The sequence below is a fragment of the Lagopus leucura genome, unplaced genomic scaffold (genome assembly GCF_019238085.1).
Source record: "Lagopus leucura isolate 7727_CA_CO unplaced genomic scaffold, USGS_WTPT01 Super-Scaffold_741, whole genome shotgun sequence".
Classification (NCBI taxonomy): Eukaryota; Metazoa; Chordata; class Aves; order Galliformes; family Phasianidae; genus Lagopus; species Lagopus leucura.
Window position 1 is genome coordinate 2,616,406 of NW_024962256.1, and position 25,841 is coordinate 2,642,246.

The 25,841-nt window shown below is 42.6% G+C and overlaps 1 protein-coding gene across 2 annotated transcripts in view; it reads right to left on the reverse strand.

Annotated features, from left to right (window-relative positions):
• Positions 1–238: 238 nt before the first annotated feature.
• The window catches only part of XPNPEP1 (X-prolyl aminopeptidase 1), a 29,540-nt gene continuing 3,937 nt past the window's right edge, over positions 239–25,841 (reverse strand). For both annotated transcript variants that reach the window (XM_042863715.1, XM_042863716.1), the window contains exons 4-21: positions 21,210–21,273; positions 19,521–19,625; positions 19,149–19,241; positions 18,102–18,245; positions 17,622–17,717; positions 15,301–15,382; positions 14,158–14,368; positions 11,173–11,262; positions 10,034–10,084; positions 8,808–8,866; positions 8,073–8,150; positions 7,478–7,549; positions 5,737–5,797; positions 4,835–4,904; positions 3,504–3,677; positions 2,588–2,664; positions 1,832–1,930; positions 239–810 (exon numbers count right to left, since the gene is read on the reverse strand). In XM_042863715.1, the coding sequence (XP_042719649.1) occupies positions 682–810; positions 1,832–1,930; positions 2,588–2,664; positions 3,504–3,677; positions 4,835–4,904; positions 5,737–5,797; positions 7,478–7,549; positions 8,073–8,150; positions 8,808–8,866; positions 10,034–10,084; positions 11,173–11,262; positions 14,158–14,368; positions 15,301–15,382; positions 17,622–17,717; positions 18,102–18,245; positions 19,149–19,241; positions 19,521–19,625; positions 21,210–21,273 (1,755 nt within the window). In that variant the 3' untranslated portion in view covers positions 239–681. The remainder of the gene's footprint in view (positions 811–1,831; positions 1,931–2,587; positions 2,665–3,503; positions 3,678–4,834; positions 4,905–5,736; positions 5,798–7,477; positions 7,550–8,072; positions 8,151–8,807; positions 8,867–10,033; positions 10,085–11,172; positions 11,263–14,157; positions 14,369–15,300; positions 15,383–17,621; positions 17,718–18,101; positions 18,246–19,148; positions 19,242–19,520; positions 19,626–21,209; positions 21,274–25,841) is intronic.

The following is a 25,841-nucleotide window of genomic DNA, read 5'->3' on the forward strand; positions in this document are numbered from 1 at the left end:
CTCCACAGGCACAACCCTCTGCATCACCAAATCCCTTCCACGATCTGTCACAAAGCATAGACAGAACTGACAGCTCCTGTCAGGCCTTTTCATAACATCTGCCCTGTTCCTAGCACAAGGAAGCTCTATGTGTATTTCTTCACTGTCTGAGCTGGATACACACATTAGGGTGGAATTTTCTGGTTCCTGCCCTTCTTCAGGCTGTCAAACTCAACGCATCACTGACTGCAAGAGAAGGTAAAGTGAATAACAGGTTGGAAACTTTTATTCAGTAATCAGTCCTGCTGTGTGGGTAGAATCTTAGCAACTGGAACCCAAGTATGTAAAAATACTGAGTTTTCACAGTGAAAAAAACAGACCATATAAAATATTCCAGTATTATCTCTTACAATCATTATTTCAAGATCCTCCATTTTAAAAGCAACATGCTTGCGTATTTTATTTGCTTTCTATTCTCAACCTTCCCCTCCCTCTCAAAAAAAAATGTTGAGTCAGTAACCCTTCTTTCCCTCCATTACCCGCACACGATGGGAAGGAGAAAAACACTGAACAAAATCCCCCTCCTGATTTCCAAAGGTTTACTGAAGAACTTTCTCCCAGTGGTGTCAAAAGCCAAGAAGATGTAGATTGCTGTGACACCCAGCAGTCCTGATGTTCCACGTACCAAAGACAACCACGGTGCTACTGAACTCTGATTAGAGGCTCTGTCTCCCGGATGAGCCATCGAAGAGCTTCATGTCGACCCTGCCTCTCCAGTTCTGCTCCAATTACTTCCCGGCACTTTTGATGATAGTCATTCACCCAGTTACACTAGAGAAAAGGAGGGATACAACATTCAGTACAAACACAGAATAGCTGGTGGCTGTACACAGCTATAAAGGCAAAGACATTAGTAGGGCATTGTGCCCTTTGGAACTGGGCTGTGAGGCTGGGATGGCACCCTGTCCCAGAGACAGACCCCCAGTGCATTCTAGTGACTTGTAGATTTGATGAGAGAAGGAACTGAAACAATTAGTCCTGGGTTTTCAGAGGTGCTGAAGTTCAGTTCAAATGACTGTTCAAATAAAATCTGCAAATCACTGCCTCCAACAAGTCAGAATAGCTACCTTGGCACAGTTTAATTAAAAGCTTTGCACATTTGTAACTCTGAACAATGCACTGCTGAGATACAAGTTGCCCTATTGATCTCAACAAGTAACCTTAAGGTAAATCTTGGCACTGTTCACAGTCCTCTTCAGATAAAGGAAACGCAAAATGGAATTATCATTCAGAATAGCAGGATAAGCTGAAGAAAAATGAACAGTATGATAAGAATCAGCATGAAACACACCAAGGTGAAGGTAATGGGAAACTAAAGAGAAAGCTATGGTATAAAGCTATTTAGGAAATAAATGCTGCTGAGCAAGTATGACTGATGTCTACCCAGAGGCCATATGCACTGCAAAATGTGGCACTGCTGAATGGGATAGATCATGATCAGATACAGACAGCAACATGGGGCAGTAATTAGTGTAAGTCTCTGGGGAGACAGCACCAGAGTCTGAAAATGAATGCAGGAGCCACAAAAGACAACACACGAGAACAGCAAATACAGTGTTAAAGCATCACTGGAAGACCCTCGCTGCCTTCATCACAGAATAATTCAGATAAGAATTCTGAAGTCATCTATTCCACCCAGCCACCCACAACTGGATCAAGTTGAAAATGAAGTCAGGTTCTTCAAAATCACTCTCTAAATCTTCCAACTAGAACAGAGGACAATGGTTCATGTAATTAGAACAACACAGTTCTAGCGTATAGAAAACAGTGGAAACCTGTTCTTTTCACTCACCTCTTTTTGTGTCAGCAAGCTAACATCAATCATTTTTGTCTGAATTGGAACCAGTGTTAAGGGTTCAAAAGTTAGGCTTCCTCTGTTTTTGAAGTTGTACTGCAAAAGACAAATGAAGTTGCAAATTTTTAGAAATTGCTCTAGCAAGATCATACTGTTCAGCTCATATCATCACTGACCACTAGAAAAACATCCTCATATCATTCAGATAAGAAGGTAGCAACTTACCAAAACTTTTTCCTCATATATCAAAGAGATAATCTCCATATAAATCTTAGTCATTTCTTTCAATAGTCACTTTCTAAAGAGCATACACAACTGTACAGGACTTGATGACCATACAGTAACTTCCAATCTGGCACTTCTAAAAGCATATCCCAACCAGACCAGAAATTATTATGTCAAAATCTATCTGTGGGTTTGGTTCTACTGCCAGGGGGGACTGACCTGACATCAACTAATGCTACAGCAATAAATTCAAGTGGCTGCATTAAAGAAGGTTCTGGTCTTTGATACCCAGACAGAAAACATTTTAGAACAACTCTCAAATATGTATGTTAACCCATGGAAACTCCGCTGAAGCAGAACTGTCTTCTCTATCTTCATTAACAGAGGAGACTTAGAAACAGTCTTCACCAAAGCAGGATTTTGGTGAGCAGCGGTCTTGAGTAGGACTAACTGTCCGCAGCACTGTCCCACCTCAAGTTTTATGACACTGAGTCATGAAGAAAGGTACAACTTGTGCAGGTTATTCACCTTGGTTTCAGCAGGGATCACAAGGACAACATTTTCTATTCGGATCCCGAAGGACCCATCCTCATAGTACCCAGGCTCTGTAGAAACAGACAATAATTAACCAAGACACACAACTATACTATGAAAGTGCTTATTCCCTATGGCAAAACTTCCCCTTCATAGCTTTAGTTCACTGAGGTTGCTAAACAATCTTGACATCAGGCACCCAGAGAGGCAAACAAATTTCTGACTCTACTTAATCTGCACAGAAGCCCCGAGCAAGGTGACAGCAGAAGTTCTCAAAGAGAGGAGAAACCAGACAGACAGCCCTCAAGCTCAGAGAGTTTCCTTTCAAGTCAACAGAGAGCACCAAGTACATGTTCTAAGTACCAGAAACTCTGTAAGCCTTCATCTCTTTATAAAAGGCCAATAGGAAACCCCCTTTCCTGAGATTATTTTAGAGTTCTCTCCTGACTCCCTGAAAGACTTGGCAGTCCTGAAGGAATGCAAGTCTTTTAGTAAAACCCACAAGGTTGTTTATTTCTTACTGGAAAAATAAGGCATGTATTAACTATTTCAAATTACCCATAGCATAGCTCCTGAAAAATCTCATGTTCACCATGTTCTGTAGCCAGCTCTTCCACTGCAGAATGGGAGGCAGCATGCCAAAACTACTATGGTCAGCAGCACAGATCTGCTGAGGTTTGCACTTTACAAACAAGGAAGCAGGTCTGCAGAACTCAACTGAAAAGATGCTTTATAGGGACAGCTAAAATCATAGTGTCTTTACACAGAAAGCTTAAGTGACAAAGTAACAAAGTGAGGAGGCAGGACCAGAGCTTACGATCACATCCTCCCTTCACCACTGAGTTCTCCCTGCATCTTAAGATCTTGGTCCCTCCCTCAATAGCCAGAAAGAACTGTCAATGTTAAATACCATCAGAGACGATCATGCCAGCCTCCAAGGGCTCATCTGCAAAGGTTTTGTAGCTAATGCCGCAAGGACCTTCATGTACATTTAGGAAAGAGCCAACTCCATGTCCTGTCCCATGCAGGTAATCCAAACCACAGTCCCACAAGGCAGAACGGGCAAAGGAATCTAGAAGGTGACCTGCAGGCCAAGGGGAAGAGACACACATGGAAAGAAAACTTGATCAACTCAGGCTCAAGTCAGGCTTCCTCACAGACTGATAATCACATCGAGGGTTCAAACCTGGAAAATGCACAAAGAAAACAAAAATTTTAAAAGGGGAAAAACAAAAGTCATTGGTTTGTCAGAAGTTACAGAACAGAAGTCTGCCACTCAAACTCATCCTCATTGAAAGAACCCCTCTCCCATTCAAGTTGCAAAGCTCTTCAGAATACAGCCTGCAAAACGTTGCACACTGCTGCTTGCTTTACTTGGGTTTTCAAGAAAGAATCTAGCAGTTAAATGGCCCACAAAGAATTCAGGCAGCTACATGAAGAGAACTTCGTGTGGAAGACCTGGCAATTCTACTTGGTGAACTAACCAGCCAAACCTCTTGCCTGGATTCCATCACTTCAGGCTTTTTCAACCAGAATGTAGGGGATTTCTGTTGCCTGCATGCAAACATCAATTACGTGCAAGTGCTGACACTCTCTGTACTGCTCATTTCAGTTGGAGTTTCGCACACCAGCAGCCAGATGCTTTTTCCTCACATACATAAGAATGTGAACTAGAAGCCACCCTACAAAGAGGCATGCTAATGTCAAGCTTCTGACTAGAGAGAAAAGAGCTTGCAGCATTCACCAGCAGTGAACGTATATCACACGTTCTCCTGCACAAAATCAAATCAGCTCCTCTACGTGTTTTTCTGCCACACTATTCACTGATGAAAGAGATTCCACATTAACTGGAAGAAAATTAGTGAGTCTTTTTGAACTGGAAAGTGACCTATCGCTTTGATAAGTCTTAGAATAAAAGCATAAAGACAATCTCAGAGCACAAAAAGGCCACAGATGTGCTAGGAGTGCCAGTCACTGAGGAACATCACCACCACCCTAGAAACAAAGCACTCAGAATACCCTTCAGATTTCTCTCTCTAAATTTTCATCACTGGTGGCTGCTAAAAGAAGGGGAAATCAATAATCCAGAATCCAACATGCTGTGATGGAAACAGACACAGACAGTTACACCAACATCTGCCCAACACATCAGGACCTATCAATCATAATGCTGCTTTCACATCACTTAATGGTTCTCCAGAAGTCACCGTCATGGTCAAGCACTCCAACTCATCAACTTACCTTTGGTTCCATTTGGGAAAATGGCTGCACTCACAGCTATGTGTCCCTTCAGGACATAGGTGAAGCATTCCTGCCAAAGAAATGTATACTGTAAATAAAAAGGGAGAGACAAAACATTGCCCGTCCCCAGAACAGAAAGGAAGCATCTGGTAGCAAAATGCAAAGGATGTGGAGAGACCTGCTCATTTCCTCCTATGACAATGCAGTGCAAAAGCAAAGCACAAGCAGAAAAGAGTTTAAATTACTCTGAAGATCTTCCTCAGTTAATATGGACAGTTGCAAGTTTAGCAGCAGGATTCTCCCGACCTGCATGACTGATTTTCTTTGTGGCTAGGAGCTTCACTTCCTAAGCATATCCTATTTTCATCACTGAGCAAACCACAATAATTGGGTGTTAATTAAAGAAACAATTTAAAATGAAGAAAATTATATTGCTGAATTTCCAATGTGGACCTCCTCAGATCAGTCTCAGAGTATTTTTTTTTTCTTGACACAGTACAGTAGACACAAACCACTAATGCAGCTCTACATTAGACACTGAGGTTTAAGCTAAATTAAACTCCTGTAGTACCCCATGTTGGGCAAACCAGTAATGTGTATCTTCAGCCCACTCATTTTATTACCTTGTAGAGAAGACATGCTATTTAGTAAATTAGAGGTGTATATTTTGAGATAAAAAACAGTGTCATTCTCTAAACACTTTATATTCAAAAAGTTCAAGTCTGACAGCTTCCTCTTCAGTCTTAATCAAAGCGTTGTCACTTTCATTATTAAAGACATAGTACTTGATAGATCCCTTAGACAGCATAGCAGTAAGGCACATCACTAAATTTAAGCCATCATCATGATTAAGTATCTTAAATAAGGGTCAAATTGCAGAACATGCTGAGAGGGCAACCCACCTTTTCATAGGCTGACGGTGTGCCAAAATGCATCGTTCTGGTCACATCTGTTGTACCATCTCTTCCAGCGGCAAACAAAGATTCAGGAAGAAAAGAATAGGAGAAAAAAAGAAAGATCAAAGTGAAAATGCATTGAAAAAACAAACAAAATAACAGTCATACTGCAGAAAAGCAACCAGTCTAACCACTGGGTAAAGTTATTTGCTCTGTGCTACATAAAACTGATTGTATAAAAGATCCTAATCCCAAAAATTCCTGAACACGCACATTCTCTTTCAAATATAAGGATCTCAAAATTCTTCTCAAATCAGAATCTAGGCTGCTCATAAAAATCAAGTGAATTTGGGGTTCAACTGTTTAGCTGTTACCTGCCCACTTGAACACAATAGAGAAGGCCAAATTTATTCCATTGTATGAAAATTGATTCATTAGCAGCTTGAAGATATATGTTTATTATATATATGTCCAAATTACAGCTAACAGCTCAGAAGAAGGATGTGTAAGCAGGTTTAGTGTCCTCGTCATCCTCAGGATGCTTTATGCTACTAGAAATTATCCATCATTTGGATAGGATTTAGTCTGAAACATTCAGAAAGTTATTATTATATTATATATGCAGATATTATTTTGAGCCTGCTGTCAAACACAGAGGCTCTTGAAATAATGAGTTACCTTTGAAACATTCACTCCTGTATCAGCACTCTTCCCAGCACATACAGGCCATAGAAACAAAGAACTCACAGTTTAACTTCTCAGTGGTGACAAGCTGAGCATCCCTGTCACAATGCTCTGCTGAGTGTCATTGATGTCCAGCTTACATTCTATTCAAAGACTTGCTTTTCATAGTGGCACCAAGGAAATTGCTAATTAGGCCATCAGAGAGGTGGGGTAAAGATCTCATTGTAAAAGCCTTATCAAAGGATGCCTGCATGGTTCATTTTCAAAGCTCTTCCTGACTGACAAAACAAAAAGGCACAGCTCTCAGAGGAACAGCCAGGTCTATCCTGCATCTCTGAACAAACCACTTCTCATACATTTACACTGGTTGAAAACACTACTTCCTTCATTATCTGTGGAGTCCGAGCTTCACAATAAACAGCTGCAGAGAACTGAGGCCACTGCCAAAAGAGCAGAGAGTGCATCAAAAGACATGACACCTGCCCAAAAACATACCTGACACCCAAGTGGCAGAAACTTTGCACCTGAGCCTCTCTCTGGAAAGGCAAAAACTGCCACAGGGCAGTGCTATCCTGCTCCTTTGCCCCACCTTGTTCCAACCTCAATATCAACCAAATCGTTACCTTCTGCCCACATCCTGGTAGGGTAAGTGCCTTACTTAGCTGTGCAGGCTGCTGTGTGGGCAGCCAAAGGCTAAACCTGGATAGCCAGACTTCCTCCCAGCTCCCCACAACACTAACATGATCATCAGTGAGCAGAGCTGCAACAAACAGAAACATGCCCCACCAGCTAAAGCACAGCTACAATCACATGACTCAGAGAAGCCCCAGTCAGCAGCCCAGAAACTAGCTCAGTGCCTTCTGACTCAGTCACCCACTGACTGATGCTCCTGGCTACACTCGGAATCCCACAATCTTCCTTCACATGGGATACAATAAGCAGGATCCCTGCAAAACAGCACTGCAGTCAAAATCACACATCACCATGCTTGCCAGAGCTGACTGGGCAGGGCAGTCACTAGGAGGAGAAAACACAGTGGTTCTGTCCCATTCATCCCACTCACTTGTACTGTGCTCCTGAGTCCAGGAGGTAGATCTCGTTGACAGACAGCGTCCTGTTGGTCTCAGGAACTGGCCTGTTCAGTTAAACACAAAGTTGTTTGGTCCACAGTTTTAAGGCCTCCAGCTCATATCTACAACCCAGAAGCCTTACCAGGCGCTCACTTGGATGCACCAGTTCTGATTTTTTGTGGCAATTATGGAAATCTAACAGGTAGATCATACTAAGGAGTTTATTTTCTACAACAAATAGCATTGAAGTACAGAGAATAGATTTCTTCCTTCCAGCAAAGCCTTCAACATCTGTTCCTGGACGTACTGAAGAACAATTTGCACTTCATATTTGTCCTTCTCCGACTTCTACCCACAAAAAAGCCTTTTTCCATGGACCCTGAGCAGATCAGCATCATAACACATGCATGCTGCCAGCAGGGAGAGATCTTTAGTTAGTATGCATGGAAGTTCTGGTGGAATAAAATAAGATGGCAAACAGTGACTACACCTCCCTGGAGTACCCTGTTGTGACTCCACTAAGAAGCTAGACAACTCACTCCAACTATGTTTGCTGATGGATGAAAGAAGCAGCAGTGTTTCTCTTACTTGTAGTGAATGATGGCTCCATTTGGACCAGTGCTCGATATAGTAGCAAAACTCAATTCAACAAAGTCTTTCTGTTGGCTGAAAGAAAAGATGGTGATCACAACAGCACATGCAAGAGGAATACAAAAGATGAAGTGAAACTGAGGACGGGGCACTCCATCTCAGCCATCCTCTTAGCCAAGTTAGCTGCCTGGGCAAGAAACACTTTGGTAGGGAAACCATACACATCCCAACCCTATCCCTTCAACAACATGGAAAGGTTTTCCACCTCTATCCTTTTCTTACATGTAAGGTTACCACTCATACTACCCAGGGAAGAGATGTCCTCAGCAATTTCTTCTTTTTACTTACTTCCAGGCATTTCTAGAGATCCTATTAGATATACACTAGAGTATCTCTCAATACTAATTTTCCATCAGGAGAGAATTAAATCAAATGCTTACATGAGCTCCTCTGTGGTAACAAAGCAATAGTCTTATACTCAAGTGTTATAACCTGCAGCACACCTCATTGCTATCTCAAAAGGAAATCAGATAGGATCCACTGGGCTGGGACTTGGACCTTCTAGGAGACCCAATTCTTCCCCCAACTCTTTCAAATGTTCAAGAAATGCTGGAGTTATGGTTTGTCCTCAGGTGAAACATACCTGCAAGTGAGCTGGATTTCTACAGAATAAAATAGTAACAAAGGAAAAAACTGCCCTCACGAAAATAAAACAGGGGATTTACTTTTTACCTGCGAAATTCCTCTGCTTTGTCTGCAGCAATTATTTCTGTCACTGTTCCCTTTGGAACCTAGTGGACAAAGATTCAGGTTGAATTAGTACACCAACAAGCAAAGAAAATGCTGCATGCTTCAGCAGCAGGACCCCCTCTGAGCATTATGAAACCCAAGCGCAAAGTGGCCCGTTTCCAGGTTTTCTGTCCTCATTCCTCAGTAACTACAAACACAAACCCAGCAGTATTGTATGTGGCATGTGAGAAGCAGGAAGCTGCTCAGGGCATGACTGCTGAACCCTGCCCAGGGACCACTTAGTGCAGTATTGATTTCTCTGAGATACGCACAAAGTAACAACTCCCAAGGCAACATCTCTTCAAATACAAGTTACAGAAAGTTTGAACAGTCTCATCCATTTCAACAGAATATGGTATTAGCAGAAATTTTATGCCTCTAATCTAGAGATGGAAGCAGTTGCAAGAAAAACAAAGGATGTTAAATTTTACATTAAGCATGTGATAAATCAAAATCTGTGAGCAACTGAATCAACCTCCCCTGGATTGAACAGGCAAAGGAGGACAAGGGGGAGGTCTCACAGCCCTTGGAACAGGTTTCATGAAGCACTGAGATGTGAAAAGGCACAGTCTGGGAGGCACCAAATCATTTCCATAGGTGAATTCAACGGATGCAGACAAGCAGGAGCATACCAGCAGTGCAGCTTTACAAGTTACTATGTAACATCTGGAACTCTGTATCTTCACTATGTACTTTTAACTCAGTCTTGAGACAAATGAGTAATCTCACTTTATTTCATTTTTACTGTACATGCCATGACTGAGCCTCTCCATTCTTAAATACCAAATCTGTCCATGCTGCCAGTCAGTGCTGACAATCACTGGAATACCTGCATAGTATTGCACCAAAACAGACATTATTTTATGCTTTGCACTACTAAACCAGCACAAGATAGTGATCACCACTACATTAAGCGTATTCATATCACTCCTTACCTGCTCTGGTTTTGGTCTTTGTACAATAAACAGGAATATGTTTTCAACAAAACTTATTCAGCCTTGGATAGAAGCATAACTGAAATTCCCCAAACCAAAGAGAAGAAACCCCACTTATTTCCCCACTTGTATCAAAGGCATTATAAAGAATGTTACAATTAGTCTACCCTAATGGAGAATTTTACTTAGCAATAATGTTTCCAACTTAAAAATAATAACAACAATAATACAAACCTCCTTCTCCAACCAGTTAAAGAGCTCACACAGGGCAACAGCATCTTTAATCTGTGTTAAAATAAGCACATGAAAATTGAATTGTGAAGAAGAAAAAAAAAATATCAAGCCTCAGTACAAATACTGCTCTTAACAAAGCAGTTCAACCTGCAAATTTCAGAAATACAAACTAAGAAGTAACCTGGTCTTCCCAACTTCTGCATCCTTTAATTACTGAAAGTATTGGAAACATATGAGGACAAATACATAAATGTTAATACAGGTTTTCAGCTGGGATGCATCTTACTCTGAAGAATTACCAAGTACTCAGCAAACACGGCTGTATGATTTTCAAGTGTCTTTTATGCATTTCAGCTCATCAGAGGTAACCATGCAACACATCTGGCCATGTAACAGGGGAACATGCCCTTCTCTGCTCAGTGCTTTTTTTCCTTATTAAAACAAACACTGAAATAAGAGCTAGCAGATCCCAAGAAAACAGCAATATGAGAAAACCCCAGAACTGTCAGCTCTGCTTTCACTGGCACATTTCTTCTGTTGTGAAACCTTCTGCTTTAAAACTAACACAAAATAAACACCAGAAAATTTCAGCTCCACTGTGAACTTGTTTCGCAGGCAGCTTCTTTGCTTGAAAATGTGAAACATCCTGGGAAATCGGACTCATTTCCAGAGTGTCACAATGGTGATGCAAAAACAGAGTGCTCTAAGGACATTAGCTGCTTTTGACAATCGTGGCCTGTATTTGCACCATGTGTCAATAACCACTCTATGCTCTTTAAGCCATGTTTATTCAAGTGGTAAAAATTTTAAGATTTCAGTGAGACCAGCAATAGAACTATCAGCAGAGAAAAAACATCCCTTTGAGGGCTCAGATTCTAAACACTTCAAGTCTGCATGGTCTTCCAACAGAGCAAGGTTGGCTCCTTGTGCAATTAAAATCCTGCTCTTCGCTCCGAGGGAACTGTAACCAAAAAAGATGTGTTTCAACAGCAGTAGGCAACCCTTTTTAATCTGCCATCCAAATTAGTACTTACTTTTTAATCCCAAACGCTAAAATTGAAAGGAAAATACCATTTCTTCCCCTGAAGATAAAACAAACCTCCTGCCATGTGCAAGGAGACTCTCAAGGCTTCACTTACATGCGCTCTTCTCATGCCTTCTGTTTCCAATGCATTCTTCACAGCTTTTGCAATGCAGATGGGGGTATATGGGGTGAGGTACCGGTAAGCCTGCAGCAGAAGGACAGGATTACTTGTGGATTAGTCAGACTATGTAATCCTACAGGTTTAATAACTCAGCCTGGCCGCAATTCATACTTTGGCAGTCTTTCTCAACCTTCAGCACTGAGATACTGATGGCATACTGGGGAATAAAGAGCAGGAACATCTCCTGACTAAAGGAAAAATCAACCATCAGGGTAATCCAGGGAACTGAAGGGTTAACAGCATGTCATGAAGCAGGATCAAGACTGGATATGCTAAATATCGTATCAATATCTGAGCTATGGCTTTCCTGTTAATGCTGTACCCTGAAGAACCAGAGATAGCCAGGGAGAAAGACCAATTCCAGGGACTCAGGGGAAATTTAAGCTATGAAAACAGATCTCAATAGCCACCCTGACGTGTTACCTTACTGCTAGCATCAGGGAGCAAAGGGTAGCCAGCCCAGGTACTGAGAGCTGGAGTTGAACATGGAGAGCCCCTTAAGGGTCTGGCTCTTGCAGCAGAGAGTACCAGTACTTCTAATGATCATCAGCTCTGACAAATACTTCAATAGCCCAAAAGCCACAAAAAGACTTTACAAAGCTGAGCTTTACATACTATCCTCTTCTGAAAGAAGCTTATGTCAGTGGTTTGAGACAAAGCTTTCCTGTGTATCAAGAACTAGTAACTGATCCCCTTCCACTGCGTGCTTCCCCAAACACCAGCTGCCCTTAGGTTTGAATGCTTGGCTGGTTCTCTGCATATCTTCAGAAATTCACTGAAGATCCTTATCAAAGTTTTACCACAGTCAATATCAAAGGATGGAACAAAAGTGAAGTCTTTTGCTCCACAGTCCTCTGTTATGCCCCTACAAGGGGGGTCAAAACACCTATGCAAGCAAAGCCCAAGCAACACACAGTTCTCATGCTCTCAGTACACCAGCATACAAATAAACACCACTCAAATCTACAGGGAAGGTCTGGCAGACCCTCAGCAAAGACCAAATTTGCAGTTTCCAAACTCTTACATTCTTTTAGCAGGAGAGTTGCGCTACTTTAGGCAGAAACTGAAGTCTCAAAGAAGCCATGGCAAAATTCTCCCAGAGCAAGGACAAGATTTTCCAACAGCTAGATTTTGTATTAGATCAACTTGTCTTTTACAGATACCAGCAGGTTCTATTAATCTTCTGCGAAAAAGCATATTTACATGCAGTTGTAGGCAAATCTGTAAAGGGTTTGCAGATCTGTGTTTAATAACAAACTGGATTTTTGCCAATGTCAATATTTGGCTTTGGTGGAAACAGGCAGCAAAGGGACTTAGAGCACCGAGGTTCTTCAAAGCACACCAGATCAGCTGCTCAGCTCTTACGAAGTGGTGTAGAACTAGCGAAAAACACCCAGCATGAAGAACTGGGAAATCTCCATCCCTGTCAGTGCTTTCTGAGGTGTTTTTAAATCAAGATATTTCAGTTCCTCAGCTCCTATGCTCTATAGCACAGAGCTCCTTGAGGCAGGGCCTCTCCCCACATATACAGAGGGCATCCAGCACTGCAATGGCTGTTTGCACTGAGAAAGGGACCCATGACCCATTCCTTAATCTAGGCCAGACCTGCTGTACTTGTCAATAGGGATACCCTGTATGAATCAGCTACAGCAACTTACTCAAAGTGGGGCTATTCTATTGACACCAACTACAATACAACAAGAGGTTCTCTAATCTGAAGACAAGAGGTTAACAACGATTTATCCTGGATGCTTCACCAAATCTATGCTCAACAAAAATCTAACCTCAACAAAAGGCAGTGGGCAAAATGTCAGTGCTCTGTATTCAGATGCTACTTGCACCTAGAAAGATTGATGGTGCCAGAGAATTTAACCCTAAGCAAAGGTAAAATATGCCTGTCTTGCTTATGTACCATGCCTTGTGGTTTGGTTATGTTTGTTTTTTAAACAAATTTGCAATTCTAAAGTAGTAAGCTTGGATTGTTTAGTAACTCAACATGAACACAGATTCCGTTTTGTGGGTCTGGTCTTCCAAGGCAACATCTGGAAAATACCCACTCATCCCTGATTCCTAGCCATACTGCTGTGTAGTGTATTTTTTCACAATATTTTTTTAGTACATGCTGATGTAAACTGGATGATGTTCCAGAGACAACGCGATCTATAGCAAATCTCACTTATCAATCTATAGCTGCTGTTCTGTCCTAACTTGAGCATCTGCTTTCATGACTTCCAGGTTGAAACACAGGGCTCCCAGACAGCCAGGTTCAAGTAAAAGGGTAAGATACAGCACACAGAGCTGTACTAAAATTATTTAGATGGTACAACTGTCCCTCAACAGATGTGCTTGCTTTGCGGACAACCAGCAGCTCCAAGTTATCTGTGTACTCACAAGGGTCTTTGCTACAACTCTTGTCACTCTGCCCTTCCTGTCTTTGATACAAGACATCATACATTGCCCCACTTATTTCAGTGGCTTGAGGATATAAGAGGAACCATCTTCAGACACTCAGACCAAACCAGTGCTTCCTCTCAAAACTCCAGCCCAACTTTCCTGCTTCAATTTCTGTTCCCACCTCATACTGCTGGTCCACATAATGCTGATGCTCCAGCTATAGGCACACTGACCCGAGTTCACCCTGCTCTTCCTTTCCCTCCCCTCCCTCACTGTACTTGTCTTATCTTAAGCTGACAATTCTTTGGGTAAATCAGCTTAGTGAGTTGGAAGGGCAGCACCATCAAGAGCACCCCCAGGATTAAACAACGTCTCAATACCTCAGTATGGCCGGATGCCTTCCACTCCAACCTGCAGCACCCTTTGCAGAGGGGAAGCTGAGGCCAGTTGCCCCTCGTTAACACCATTCCTGACCACACCGAACATACAGTAGAAAAGCCTTTTTCCTTTGCAAGAGCCACACACCTTGGGAATGGCCTCAGTTAGAGCATAGCTGGATTTGTCACTGAGCCACACTTTCTCCTTGGGTGAGAGGCCTCCACCAACAGCCTGCAGTTCTGTCAGAATAGATCCATATGGCATCACTTGGATTTTAAATTCTGGTTCCAGCATACTGTCAAGCTGTAAATGCTCCCTCACAGCTGGGTCCATCATCCGGTCACCATCAATGAAGAGCCTGAGAAAAAAAAAAAAAAAAATCAGAGCAGAGAGGTAGGACCACATCTGACAGCAGCTAATCTAGCAGGTAGGGAAGGTAGGGAAGAAACCATGCTGTTTTGGTGACATTTCAGGAGAAGGGAGTTTATCAACTATGCCTTACACTCTGCTCTCTATTGTTTTATCCAATGGCCTTCATGCAGCTGAAATTCTGCTTTGAAATTACGATGCATCATCCTGCTGAGAAGGAGCTGACAGCATTTTTGTTTGTATGACATTTCAAAATGGCTGAATGCCATCAATATGCTTCAAGCAAGAGAGAGAAACAAAGTATATAATGGCTATTCCCTCATTTTCAAGGGTAACATCTCAAAATGGAAAATCTACTGTTGCTTTAAGTACTGTACTGTTTTCTGTTTTCACTGACCTGGAAAGTTCAGCTCACCCTTCACACACAGCCTGTACCAATCAACAAATGACCAATCAGCTTGGTCATGATTCTAAAACACCTGTGCTTGTGGAAGCTCATTTTATGGTGCAGCCACAGGAAAGAAGCCTTCTGTCATAAACCAGCCCTGAACTTCACTATGTAGTCTCAGAAGCTTTGAAGCAACTCATCCATGGCATTAGAGAGAAGTCTTCCAATACCCAGGCTAGTATTCACTCTTACCTGCTTTTCACCCAGGGCCCCAGGGTGACACAGAGGGATCAGCTGTTCTGCCCAAAGTCACCCAGAAAGTCAGCCAAAGTGCCGAGGAGCACAGCAGAGCACTTGGCTAACTCTCTAGCTCTGATCAGTGGAAGAAAATTAACTAATATCAAAGACAAAAGGGTTCAGAAGCAACATTAAAACATCGGAGCATAGGTGTTTTAAAAAGACGAAAGCTTTGTTGAAACAGATCTCTCAGAGAAAAATGCATCTTGGGGAACAGAAGAGGGGAATACAAGCACCTGATTGTGTTCATTCCTATGACGGCGTATGCAAAAAACACAGGATTGTACTCAACATCAGAGCCTCGGAGGTTGAAAAGCCCTGGAAAATAAGAATGCCAAGAATCACAGTCCTGGTTCATCTCTTGCAGCACTGAAGAAAACCAAAATACAGTCAAGCAATGAGTTGTCATGAGTGCAGGCCATGGGTTCACCTCACAGCCAGCTGTCCCCACATCCTACTGTTTTTCTGGCAATCCCAAGGTTTTGCCAGGAGATGGCACCAGAACTGCAGTTTAAACACCGTAATCCAGCAAGAAAACTAGGTTTTAACTTCTAAAGGAGGGCGGGCTGAGAACAAAGCAGGTACAGGGGAAAAAAAAAAGTTATGGAAGTGTAAAAAAAACAACAAAAGAATTGTATTATTTGTCCTTTCTTGTCTGTGCAGTGTGGTAAGAGCTCACTTCCCAACTGCCAGAAAAGTTCAAAGTTAAAACAGGATATATTATTCCATTCCAATTCTTCTTTTGATACTAGAGGAAGGAGGGAAACAATAAGCGATACCAAAAATGCCTCTTTTTTTGGCCTCTTATTTTGGCTTCCAGTATCTCAGAATGAAACTGCAGTCTTCATGTTTTTTTCCAACAAAGGTTCCTCACAACAGCATACAAAGCCAGGAGTGGAAGGAGATGTTCAGCATTTCCAAACTTCCGATTTGAGGGTCAAATAAAAACCCCAGGATATCCAATTAGCTGAAATGAGTTACTCAAGGCAATAAGACCAGCCAGCAGGACAGCTGGGGAAAGAAAAAAACCAGCATGTCCTAAATCACAACCCGGACTGCATTCATTGAACTGTGCAAATTCTGCCATGAAAGTAAAAATAGAGTTAGATTCTCCCCAGGGAAGGAGCGGGTCACTTGAAAGCAGGAAAGAGCCACAAAGAACTCTTTACTGTAAGGGTAAAAACTTCCTTGCTCAGCCGATTCCCAATGCAGTAAGGAGGCAATAGACTTCTTTGTAGCCATCTCTTTGTCTCCAGAAACTTGTCTGGAGTTTAATACAGGAAATTGAATTAAATAAAATTAGAGAGACCTTTCCATTCCTCCCTGAGCTTAGGACAAGAAATTAACTAGGCATGTGGCAGTAAGTTTCTCTCATGACCTCCTTTGGTCCATCTTAAAAACTCTTGATTCATAACCAAGCTTAGCTTTGCTGAAGTTATTTAATCTGAAACCACCTCAGGGCATCAATTTATCATTAATTTAATTGGAGATGCACCTGAAAAGGTGAGACAGACAATCTCTGCTCACATAGGAATCCCCAGAGAGGAGTCATATTCACCACTCCTGTAAGTATTTCTTTCATTAAACAAGCCCTGTGCTCAGCGTCCCAGATCCAGGAGAGCCTACAGACCTCCACATGCTGGCTTCTCCTAGTGACAGTGACTTTGTGTTTTCAGTACTGAAACTAGGAACATGCCATTTTTATTTTTACTTTGTCAGATTAGACATAAAATACATACATTAGCACCACACATCCTGCCAAGACTATCTTCCCACTACATCAGTCTGCACACTGGGATGCACAAATCCAGTAACAAGAGTCACAGGGAAATCACTGCTGTTTCTGGACATGCACCCTTCCTATGTTTGGGGCTGGGAGCCATGATGTAGAGACGTAGTTAACCTGGGGTCTCAAATACAGAGGGGACCTTCTAACAGGACCCTTGGATACTGAGCTGAAGTGATCTGGAAACAAAGGTTGACCTCTGACATTCACTTTAACCAAAGCATTTGCTAAACTCTGGAGAGGTAGAGATCAATGTAAAAATTTGTGAAGATCAGAAAGATGACTGCGAACCCCACCCCTGCTTTACGTAAACAAAGCCACATGTTGCACTGCTTTGTTTGTAGCACAGCCCCCAGAGCAGAAAACTGCCTCCGTTTTCCCATAGGATGAGGCAGCATGAAGATATTTTGCAGTCAGAAAATCTCACAGGTTTTGGTGGTTTGTTTTTGTTTGTTTGTTTTTAGGCTGCCTCAGGCTTATATTACAGCCTTACAACCTTCCCTTCTCCCAGGCTGTTACTCAAAGTTGGTGATTTGCTTGCATTTCCTAGGCCAAAAATGTACTCAGGAGTTATACTGGTGTAAAAAGGCAATGCACAAAAGTACAGATTCATCATTTACAACCTCGTTTCTTAACTACACTTGATACAAGTTAACCTCTTCCAAACACACTGGCTGACATGAATGCCTCTCACTCTGTCAGGGTTCTTCCTTTCTAAGGCAGGGAGGGAATTTAATAGGAAGAACACAAAAGGAAAAGGCAAAGACTTACATGCTACTTCATCCAGCGCTGTTACTACAAACCATAGGACTTTCCTCTCAGCCATTTTTGAACGGAGGGCTACAATTTTATCTCTCCAGCTGACCCCTGCAAAACACAGTGTGAAAGGTTACAGTCACCAACTTTACTGGAGATAAGAACAGAAACACAAATGCACGGGATTCTGGAGATATTCAAAGCACACTGTTTTGCCTGCACTCTTCAGTCCTGCCTCATAACCTGATACAAACTATCTCAAACAACTTGCTCTCTCCAGACATCAATATATTTGTTTAGAAGTTATCCAGCTTCTAGCAAATGGTCATGTGAACTTTCAAGGACAAAAGAGTCATTAGTCCGACCACTTTCTCAACCTAACTACAGTGGATCATACTCCGTTCCAGTAGAGTTTATCTCACTATTTTGTAAGACAAAACCAAAGGGAGACAGGGCAGTAAAAATAGTCCGCCTATCGGCAGTAAAGTTTCTCACCTGTGTAACTCAGGTCTAGCATGATGAGAGGCTTGCAGGGCCGCTGAGGACGGTCTGTCCAGATTGTATCAATCAAGTTTTCTTTGACAGGTACAAGATCATGGCCAGCACTTCTCAAGACTTTGGACATCCTCTTCCACTGGTCTACCAAAAGGAAAAGACATAAGAGGTTTGTTTCAAAGAATGCATACCAGTTGAACAACAGCCCCATTAACTGCGAGCGAGCTTGGGAATCTGGGTCTCCTTTCTTTCTAGGCTCCCCGTCCTCCCTTTCCCATAAAAGGCAAAAGAAAAACTATTTTAATTTCAGTTTCACAAAAGCAGTCAGAAGCAGATAGAGAACCTTGCAGCCCAGGAGTTTCATGCTACTGCTGAAGAACTGCTAAGCTGGGAGACAGAAGACACTGTAAGAAAACACCTCAGAGAACAATATAACCATCTCCTCTACTCCTGTGCAGAATGTTAGATCTAAGCTAGCTGAGTGACACTGCCATGAGTCTGATTCTCTGCTCATCTGAACCAAGGAAAGATCTCCCCTGTGAACTTTCAACTGGGCTGCATGTTCTGAAGCATGAATATACAAATACTTGTTCATCTGATACAACTGGCACCTCTACACAAATGTGTTTCCTACAGAGAAAACTGCAGAGATACTGAAATCACCAAGCAAAAGGAGCAGAGTGAGTTCTGCTTTGGTGTTCTGGCTTGTATGTTGGCCAATGCAAGCCTCTTTGTGCTGAAGTGCCTGTGACAAGCACAGAGGAAAGGAGGTGGACTGGGATGCTGCTTTGCAAATAAGGTTACTGTAAGTCCATCGTAAATCCAGAGTTATGCAGCCAATGCACTGCTGCAAAGCTCTCACAATACATGCCTAAAACCAAAATCCAACCTATTTTGCATAATGGTTTAACTCACCACCACCTCATTTAAGCTGAAACACAGCAAAATTAAGCTGTGTATCATCAGCAGCAACAGAACAGCTTAGCCAGAGAAACAAGGAAGCAAAATTAACTGCCTGGCCCAGTTATGAAATGAAGTAAAACCAACCAGCTGGAATTATGAAAGGGTCCACTCCCACCTTCGAGCCTTCTGGGAGGACGCTCACCAGCCAGTCTTCCTGAGTTGGTGTATCTTTCAGACCTTCATTGATTTTAAAAAAAAAAAAAAAAAAAAAAAAAAAAAAAAAAAAAGAGAGAAAAGAGGTTCAAATAAGGCATCACACTACCCAAAAAGTCTAGTCCAGACTTCTTAATGCATGTCAGCGTGCAAGAAGAGTCACAGGACCCTAAGGCAGGAGCAGGATCTGACAGCATACCTAAGACACCTAGTGTGATGGGGTACCCCTACAGCCCCTGCTGTACCGTGGACAAAGTGCTCAATCAGCCAGCACTTGTTCTCTGTTCCCACCCTCCCACATACCCATTTTCATGAGTGTCCAGTTGCTATCCATTTGATTTGCTGCCTGCAGGAAGTAGCGTCCATCTGTCCACATGGCTGCGTGCTGCTCAGTTACGATGGCAGTACCTAGGCAGGAAGGCAGAAACATGAGGGTATTTAGAGATCAGAAGCCACTGTGCAAAGACACAGACAGTAGTGAGCGTGTTTGAAAAGAGCCTAAATTCCCCTTAAAAGCAACTTGGCTCACTGTTCAGTAGTCCTGTTTCACATTCACCTCTTCCCCTACACTATGGCCTTCAAAATCCTACCACAGACAGTACATCCAGCTATACAGCTTAATGAACTGCCTCAGATACATTCAACTTAGGCACATCTCATCCAGTGCAACTGGGTAAATGAGGCTTTCCCAATCTCCTGTAACAGAGAATGTGATTTCCACCTGCCTGTTGTCACACTAACATATACCGTGCATCCCAACACCATCCCATCTTCTTACAGGGAGGAAGCTGTGCTCTGGTAACTCACAAGAAAAAGGTGTTACTGGGCTAGCAGAAGCAGGTATCACTTCCAGATGTCAGCTGTATCCCTTTCCCAAACATTACAGCTTTAGCAGAGATGGTTGAACAGCAACAATGAACAGAAAATTCTGCTGGTTTCAGTATTTGTCCTATTTCACTAACTCCAGATGGAGGGATGCAGACAGACAGGAACTGAAGCCCAGATTAGCAGAGTAGTGTCTCCAAATACAATTTTTTTGTCTTCTTACTAACCTCTGCCTTCTGAAACCCCCCTTTCAAGATGCTTCAGCGTGAAAATGTATGAAACAGAAGTGTTTTCCATCAAGTGAGTTTAAAAGGTGAACTCCTGGGTAATACTTCACTCATTTGCTGCAAGCTAGGCTGGAAACACAGACCTTCCAAGTACATAATAAGGGCCCAAAATAGAGAGAAAGGTTAAGAAGAGGCCATAGGGAAGGCATGAAATTAACATAGGATTATCCATTAGCATCTACCTGCAGCCCTGAATTTACAAGCTTCCAAATGAGGTCCCTGAGCAGTACACAGGAACTGATACATGGACTCCCCAAACACATAGGCAGCAGTACTAATTAAGCCAATTTACAACTGGGAAAAAAAAAAACACCTAAACAGATTAAAGTGACTTTCCAACAATCACACAGCAAAGAAAGTAACATAGAGTATATCTAGGGTAAAAACTAGGTCTCTTGACATAGACCTATCCTAGAGCCAAGAAAACATCCTGTCTCAGCAAGATAAGTAAACTTTTCCACAGCGCTCAGTTTCCAAATACAACATTTTGGCCCTGTTCTTGTTTAAACAAGAGGGCTAGCTAAAATCCATCTACTACTCACCCAACCCTAAAGGGCAATGTAAAAATCTGTTCTTGCTGCCTTCTCATCAAAAGAAACAAACATAGGCTGTGAGCACCACATTAAAGAGTTAACAGGATTTTACTTTGTGAGAGGTTCATTCAGGGGTCAAACATTTTCTGAAAACTTGTTATTGCACTGATATTACATAATTCCAGTGGGCAGCCAAGACATTATTCTGCAGATGCTGAAGTGAGAGGAGACCATGCAAACAAGCTGGATAGGTTTTCTTTTCCACTGTGCCTCTATGCCATGAATGGGACTATTTCTTTACAGGGGAATTCTGTAGATTAGCAAGAAACCAAGTTCTGGAAAAGTACCTGCAGAGCCATCAAAGCCAGAGATGAACGCCCGTCTGCAATCACAGGGTGCAATGTACTCGCTCTGGAAAACAAAAGAGGCAGAAATTATTTATAGCAACACGGAAAAAAATAAATCAGCTGATGACAAAATACTCTGATAAGCTTTTTTTTTTCTCCCTCATAAAGGGCGCCACAGAAAGAAATTAGTTAAAAAAGTCTGAGCTCTACTCCACCAGAATGTTTAATCATCTGTGATTATACTGTATTTACATCCAACTGGTTTGGGGGCTTTAGCGCATTTTTTTTTTGTTGGTGGTTTTTAAGCTGCAGTACTTTTCTCCCATAAATGTCTGTAAACACTGAAGTGCTTCAGAGTTTGCAGATGTTTACTTCACACTCAGCCTCCCCTTTAGGCAACAAACAAATGCTGCCTTTGAAGCTGCAATGTGAAAGGAAGAGAAACCAGAAGCGTCCCTTGATCTTGAGACCATAGTAATCAGCACATAAAATCTGCAAAATTCACTATCTTCAACGAAGTCCCCTCACTAGAATTTAACAAAACTCCTTTAAGACTTTTTTTTCCCCCACAAAAACATCTATGTGATTAAACTATGAAACCTTAAGCCCTTTGGACCTTTCAAAAATAAGATGCCGAACCTCTCACTTCTACCCTACCTACTCAAACCCCATCTACACCAGAAACTAAGGCTTGGTGGGTAAGAGAGAAACCCAAGCCCATCACAAACACACTTCTGCAGGCACTTTTACTGGCAGCATTATGAAGAGTCTGAGAACACGCAGATACCTGCCAGTCACAGAAACGTACCTTGAAATGGCCACACATCATTTGTATGGAATTCCATTCTGGCAAGTTCGGAGGTCAGAACTGCTGAGCAGGCCTGTTCACTAACTCGCACAACTCAGCAAATCAGCTTAATCCAGGCTGACAGCACTCACGTTCAATCTGCAAAACCCCTGGATTTGTACCTTACAAATGGTCTGAAACCAAAGTGGGCTCCTGAGCCCAGAAAGCTGCTCTCTCCCCAGCTGTGGGGAGACAAACACTTTGGGAAATGAGCTGAGAAACCACAGCCCAATTCTCAGGAGGTTTTAGCTCCTGCTGTGATAGATATTGCATTTCTTGGTCTCTGGATATGACTATTTTTAAATCATCTGCTCATAAGATAATACTCCCTTTAAATCTGCTCCTCTTCACTGTTCTCCTAAAGAAAAGAGAGGATTCAAAAGCACAGAAGTGAGAAGCACAAATTGCAGTTTTCCTCAATCACTAGCAGCCAGTATTTGATTTCGGTCTCCAATCACTCCAACATCAAAACCCATGCAGAACAGCCATGTCTCTCCTCTCCTAGGAGGAGTTATCACCAGTCTCCACTAACCTGCTGAAATGGAGTCTTAGAAAAGCAAAACCCACGGCCCAAAAGAGGATCTGGCTAAGCAAGTTTTTGCTCTTGACAGCCCAACAAGAACCCTGGGATTACACACAAGAAATCCCCTATTTTATCTGACCACTAATAGGAAGAAATAGAGCAGGTATCAAACTACAAGTGCCTCCAGCTCTGCAGCAGTCCCACTCCCTGTGCCTCTTCCTGTTCAGCCCCCAGCAGGCTGTCACACACACACAGCAGCTGTGGGGATGAGAAGGGCCACAACATCCCTCAGGCTGGGATGATGCCCTCCATGCACCTCCAGGTGATGAGGCAACACAATCAGTGTACCACTAACTCTCCTCAAAAGAACAAGGGAGACATCAGTAGGCAGAGAACAAAGCCATTCCAGGAAGACAGTCAAATGCCAGGCACCCATCTCCCAGCAGCAGAACAGGGTGAGGCTGGACTGGAGAATAACCTTTCATTTCAAAATTTCCTAACAACTATTCACCCTGTGCACCTCTACAACTCCTCAGCTGGGGTATCAACTCCCCAAGGGTCCAACACCAACAAATGCCGGACATTTCCCAATGTGCATCATATCATAAGGATTTCTAAAAACAGACCAGTGATTTATCTTCCTTTTCTCTTAACCAACACAGCAGAGAGACTACAGGCTGCTTTGCTTGTCTATCAGTTTTAGATCTGCTAAAAGTTGTTTAAACTAAAAAAGGCTTGATTGAATGGGAGACATCTCATGCTGTGTCATTCACACACAAACCCAGAGAGTTTTAAGAGTTTACAATGAAGTGGACAGGGTTCAGGAGGGCTTATGAGGGATCTGGAGGGGAAGAGGGTTCATTCATCTGTCAGTTTGAATTCCTGCACTCCCACCTGTTCTGTTCCATGCAGCAACCCCCACTGTGCAAAGATGAGCCCGTACTTTGCACAAGCTAAAATTACAAGGGGAACACCTGCGTATGCCACACAAAGTACAGGCCACAGCAAGGTATTTCCCTGGGGCTTGTCTTGCAGCTCCCATGGCCTTCAACCTGGACTTTCTCAGGCTTTTTGTGGCTGCTCTCCCCCATGCCTGTCAGTCCCAAATGTGCAGACAAAATGGGGGCTGCATCAAAGAGGCCCTCAACCAAGCCAGGAAGAACCTAAAGAAACGAGTGGTGCTTATCACCAGTCTGCATGGCTGTTCTTAACATCTAAAAACTTATTCTGCTCAGGGCATTCTAATGTCAACCAAGAATAGCAATGAAAACTGCAGTTCACTGGCCTTAGTACTACCACACCAATGCCATTAAAGAACACAACCTGCTGTGTGCTCGGAGGGAGCTCAGTATTTACTGCCAAAAGCCTAACTGCATCAGTAAGATCTGGAACAGGTCAGTACAACCTGTGCACAAGCCATATCCTCTTTTGCTTTATAGCTCTGCTGATTCCTCAGCTAAGAACACGTATTTTAGAGGAGCAGAAGACTGCATCTCTGCCAATCCAAACACAGTGACCTGAGCTGGGTAGGTACCTCCTTGATCTGGAAGATCAGTCAGATGTGACTAAATTTGTTTTCCCTGAGTCAAAACCTGAGGTGTGGAAGCCAGACCCAGGTTAGCTGTGACTAGCTCAAAGTCCAAGCTTCAATATAAACATTATTCTCTCCCATTAAGAAGGAAGTTCCTCCAATCTCTGAATATCCTCACAGGATAGACTCCAGATTCAACGTCAATTAGATAATTCAACATAAAAATAGATACTGCATTTACAACTGCAACACCCCCAAAAGCTTAGACAAGTTTTCTTAGCAGAGCCACAAAGAAAATAAGTACCTCACTCCCAAAAGCACAGCATTTCATCCCTTCACACTCCTTTGACAATTCAAGCACAATACTCACAAAAGCAAGCAGGATTTTTTGTACTTCAGCCCACTTTTGGCTCTTCTTTCTTAACAGCCTTTGGACTATCCAAACTTCCAAGGAAACACCTCCTTCTAACTTAACAGCAGCACCAAAATTTCAAAAAAATTTCAAAAAAAAAAAAAATCAGAGGAGCCAAAATTAACTGCTGGCTACAAAAGCCACAAACCCAAAGTATTAAAAGCCTTGGGTAAGCCAGAAATAGAGCCAGCTGTGTGTGAGAAGCTCTGCAGGTCCTTTATCTCCTCACACAATTAAGCATGGAAACCAGAGGAAAGAGCTGGTGGCAAGCCTCCAGGCAGCAATATAGCCTAAGATTTTTGGCATTGGCTGGAAAACCAGTATTAAAAGCATTACAAAAGTCCAAATATTCCCAGTGACAGTGGTTACTAACAAAAGTTAATCAGCAATTTGTAGCATCAGTCCAATTCAGGAATTGGAAACCAAAATGGGAATGCTCCCCCTGGTCTAAAACCAGCGTCAATATCACAGGAGGGAAATCCCTCTTTGTTGATATGGATCCCTGGGTAGCATCAACAACAGCTGAGAGAGGCAAAGGCAGGAAGTAACTCAGGCTACAGGGAGGAAAAGGCTCAAGCTCAGGTATCATCAAGCCACAGTCTTCTGAGTCACAGCCTGTAAAGTTCCTATTTGCATACAGGAAACAAAGACTTGCTTGGAACACACAAAAGCTGCAAATCTCAGCTCATCACAAGATATCTGGAATCAGTAAGGCTATTCTGGGATTACCAGGTTTCCGCCTATGCTTAAATCTGCAGCAATTCCCAAACCTCACAGACAGACAGAATCCTGCACTAGCCAGTCAAGAGGCACCAAAATCAGCAGCTTTTAGTAATCATTTCCATTTAGATAGATTCATTCTCCAAAGAAACCTGATCAACTTGCCTAGCAGGAAATAGCAACATGGGGTTCTCTACTTAACTGCATTCTGTCAAGGAAAAAGAGAGCAACAGAAAAACCCAGAAGTCCTGAGGGTCACATTCTTCAACTCACATGACAGCACTTAACATCTAGTGAAATGATACCAGAGTTATATATGGACAGAGGCAGCTTGAGGCAGGAATGTAGCAGACAATAGCAGCTGCAGAAAGCGCCTCCCCTCTACCTGCCCAAGTTTGGTCTCCATAATAGGAAACATGATGCTGCACATACGCTCCCAGGGCACAGGCAAGTCTGGACCCAGCACACCTCAGTGCCAAGTCGAGGGCAAAGGTTCTGACTGAGTTGCATTTTGCTCTAGTACACCCTAGGGTAAAAGAGAGCTTTGGATGTGAGCCAGAAAAGCTTCAGGTCTTTTGTTTCCTGAAAACGGCTGAGGA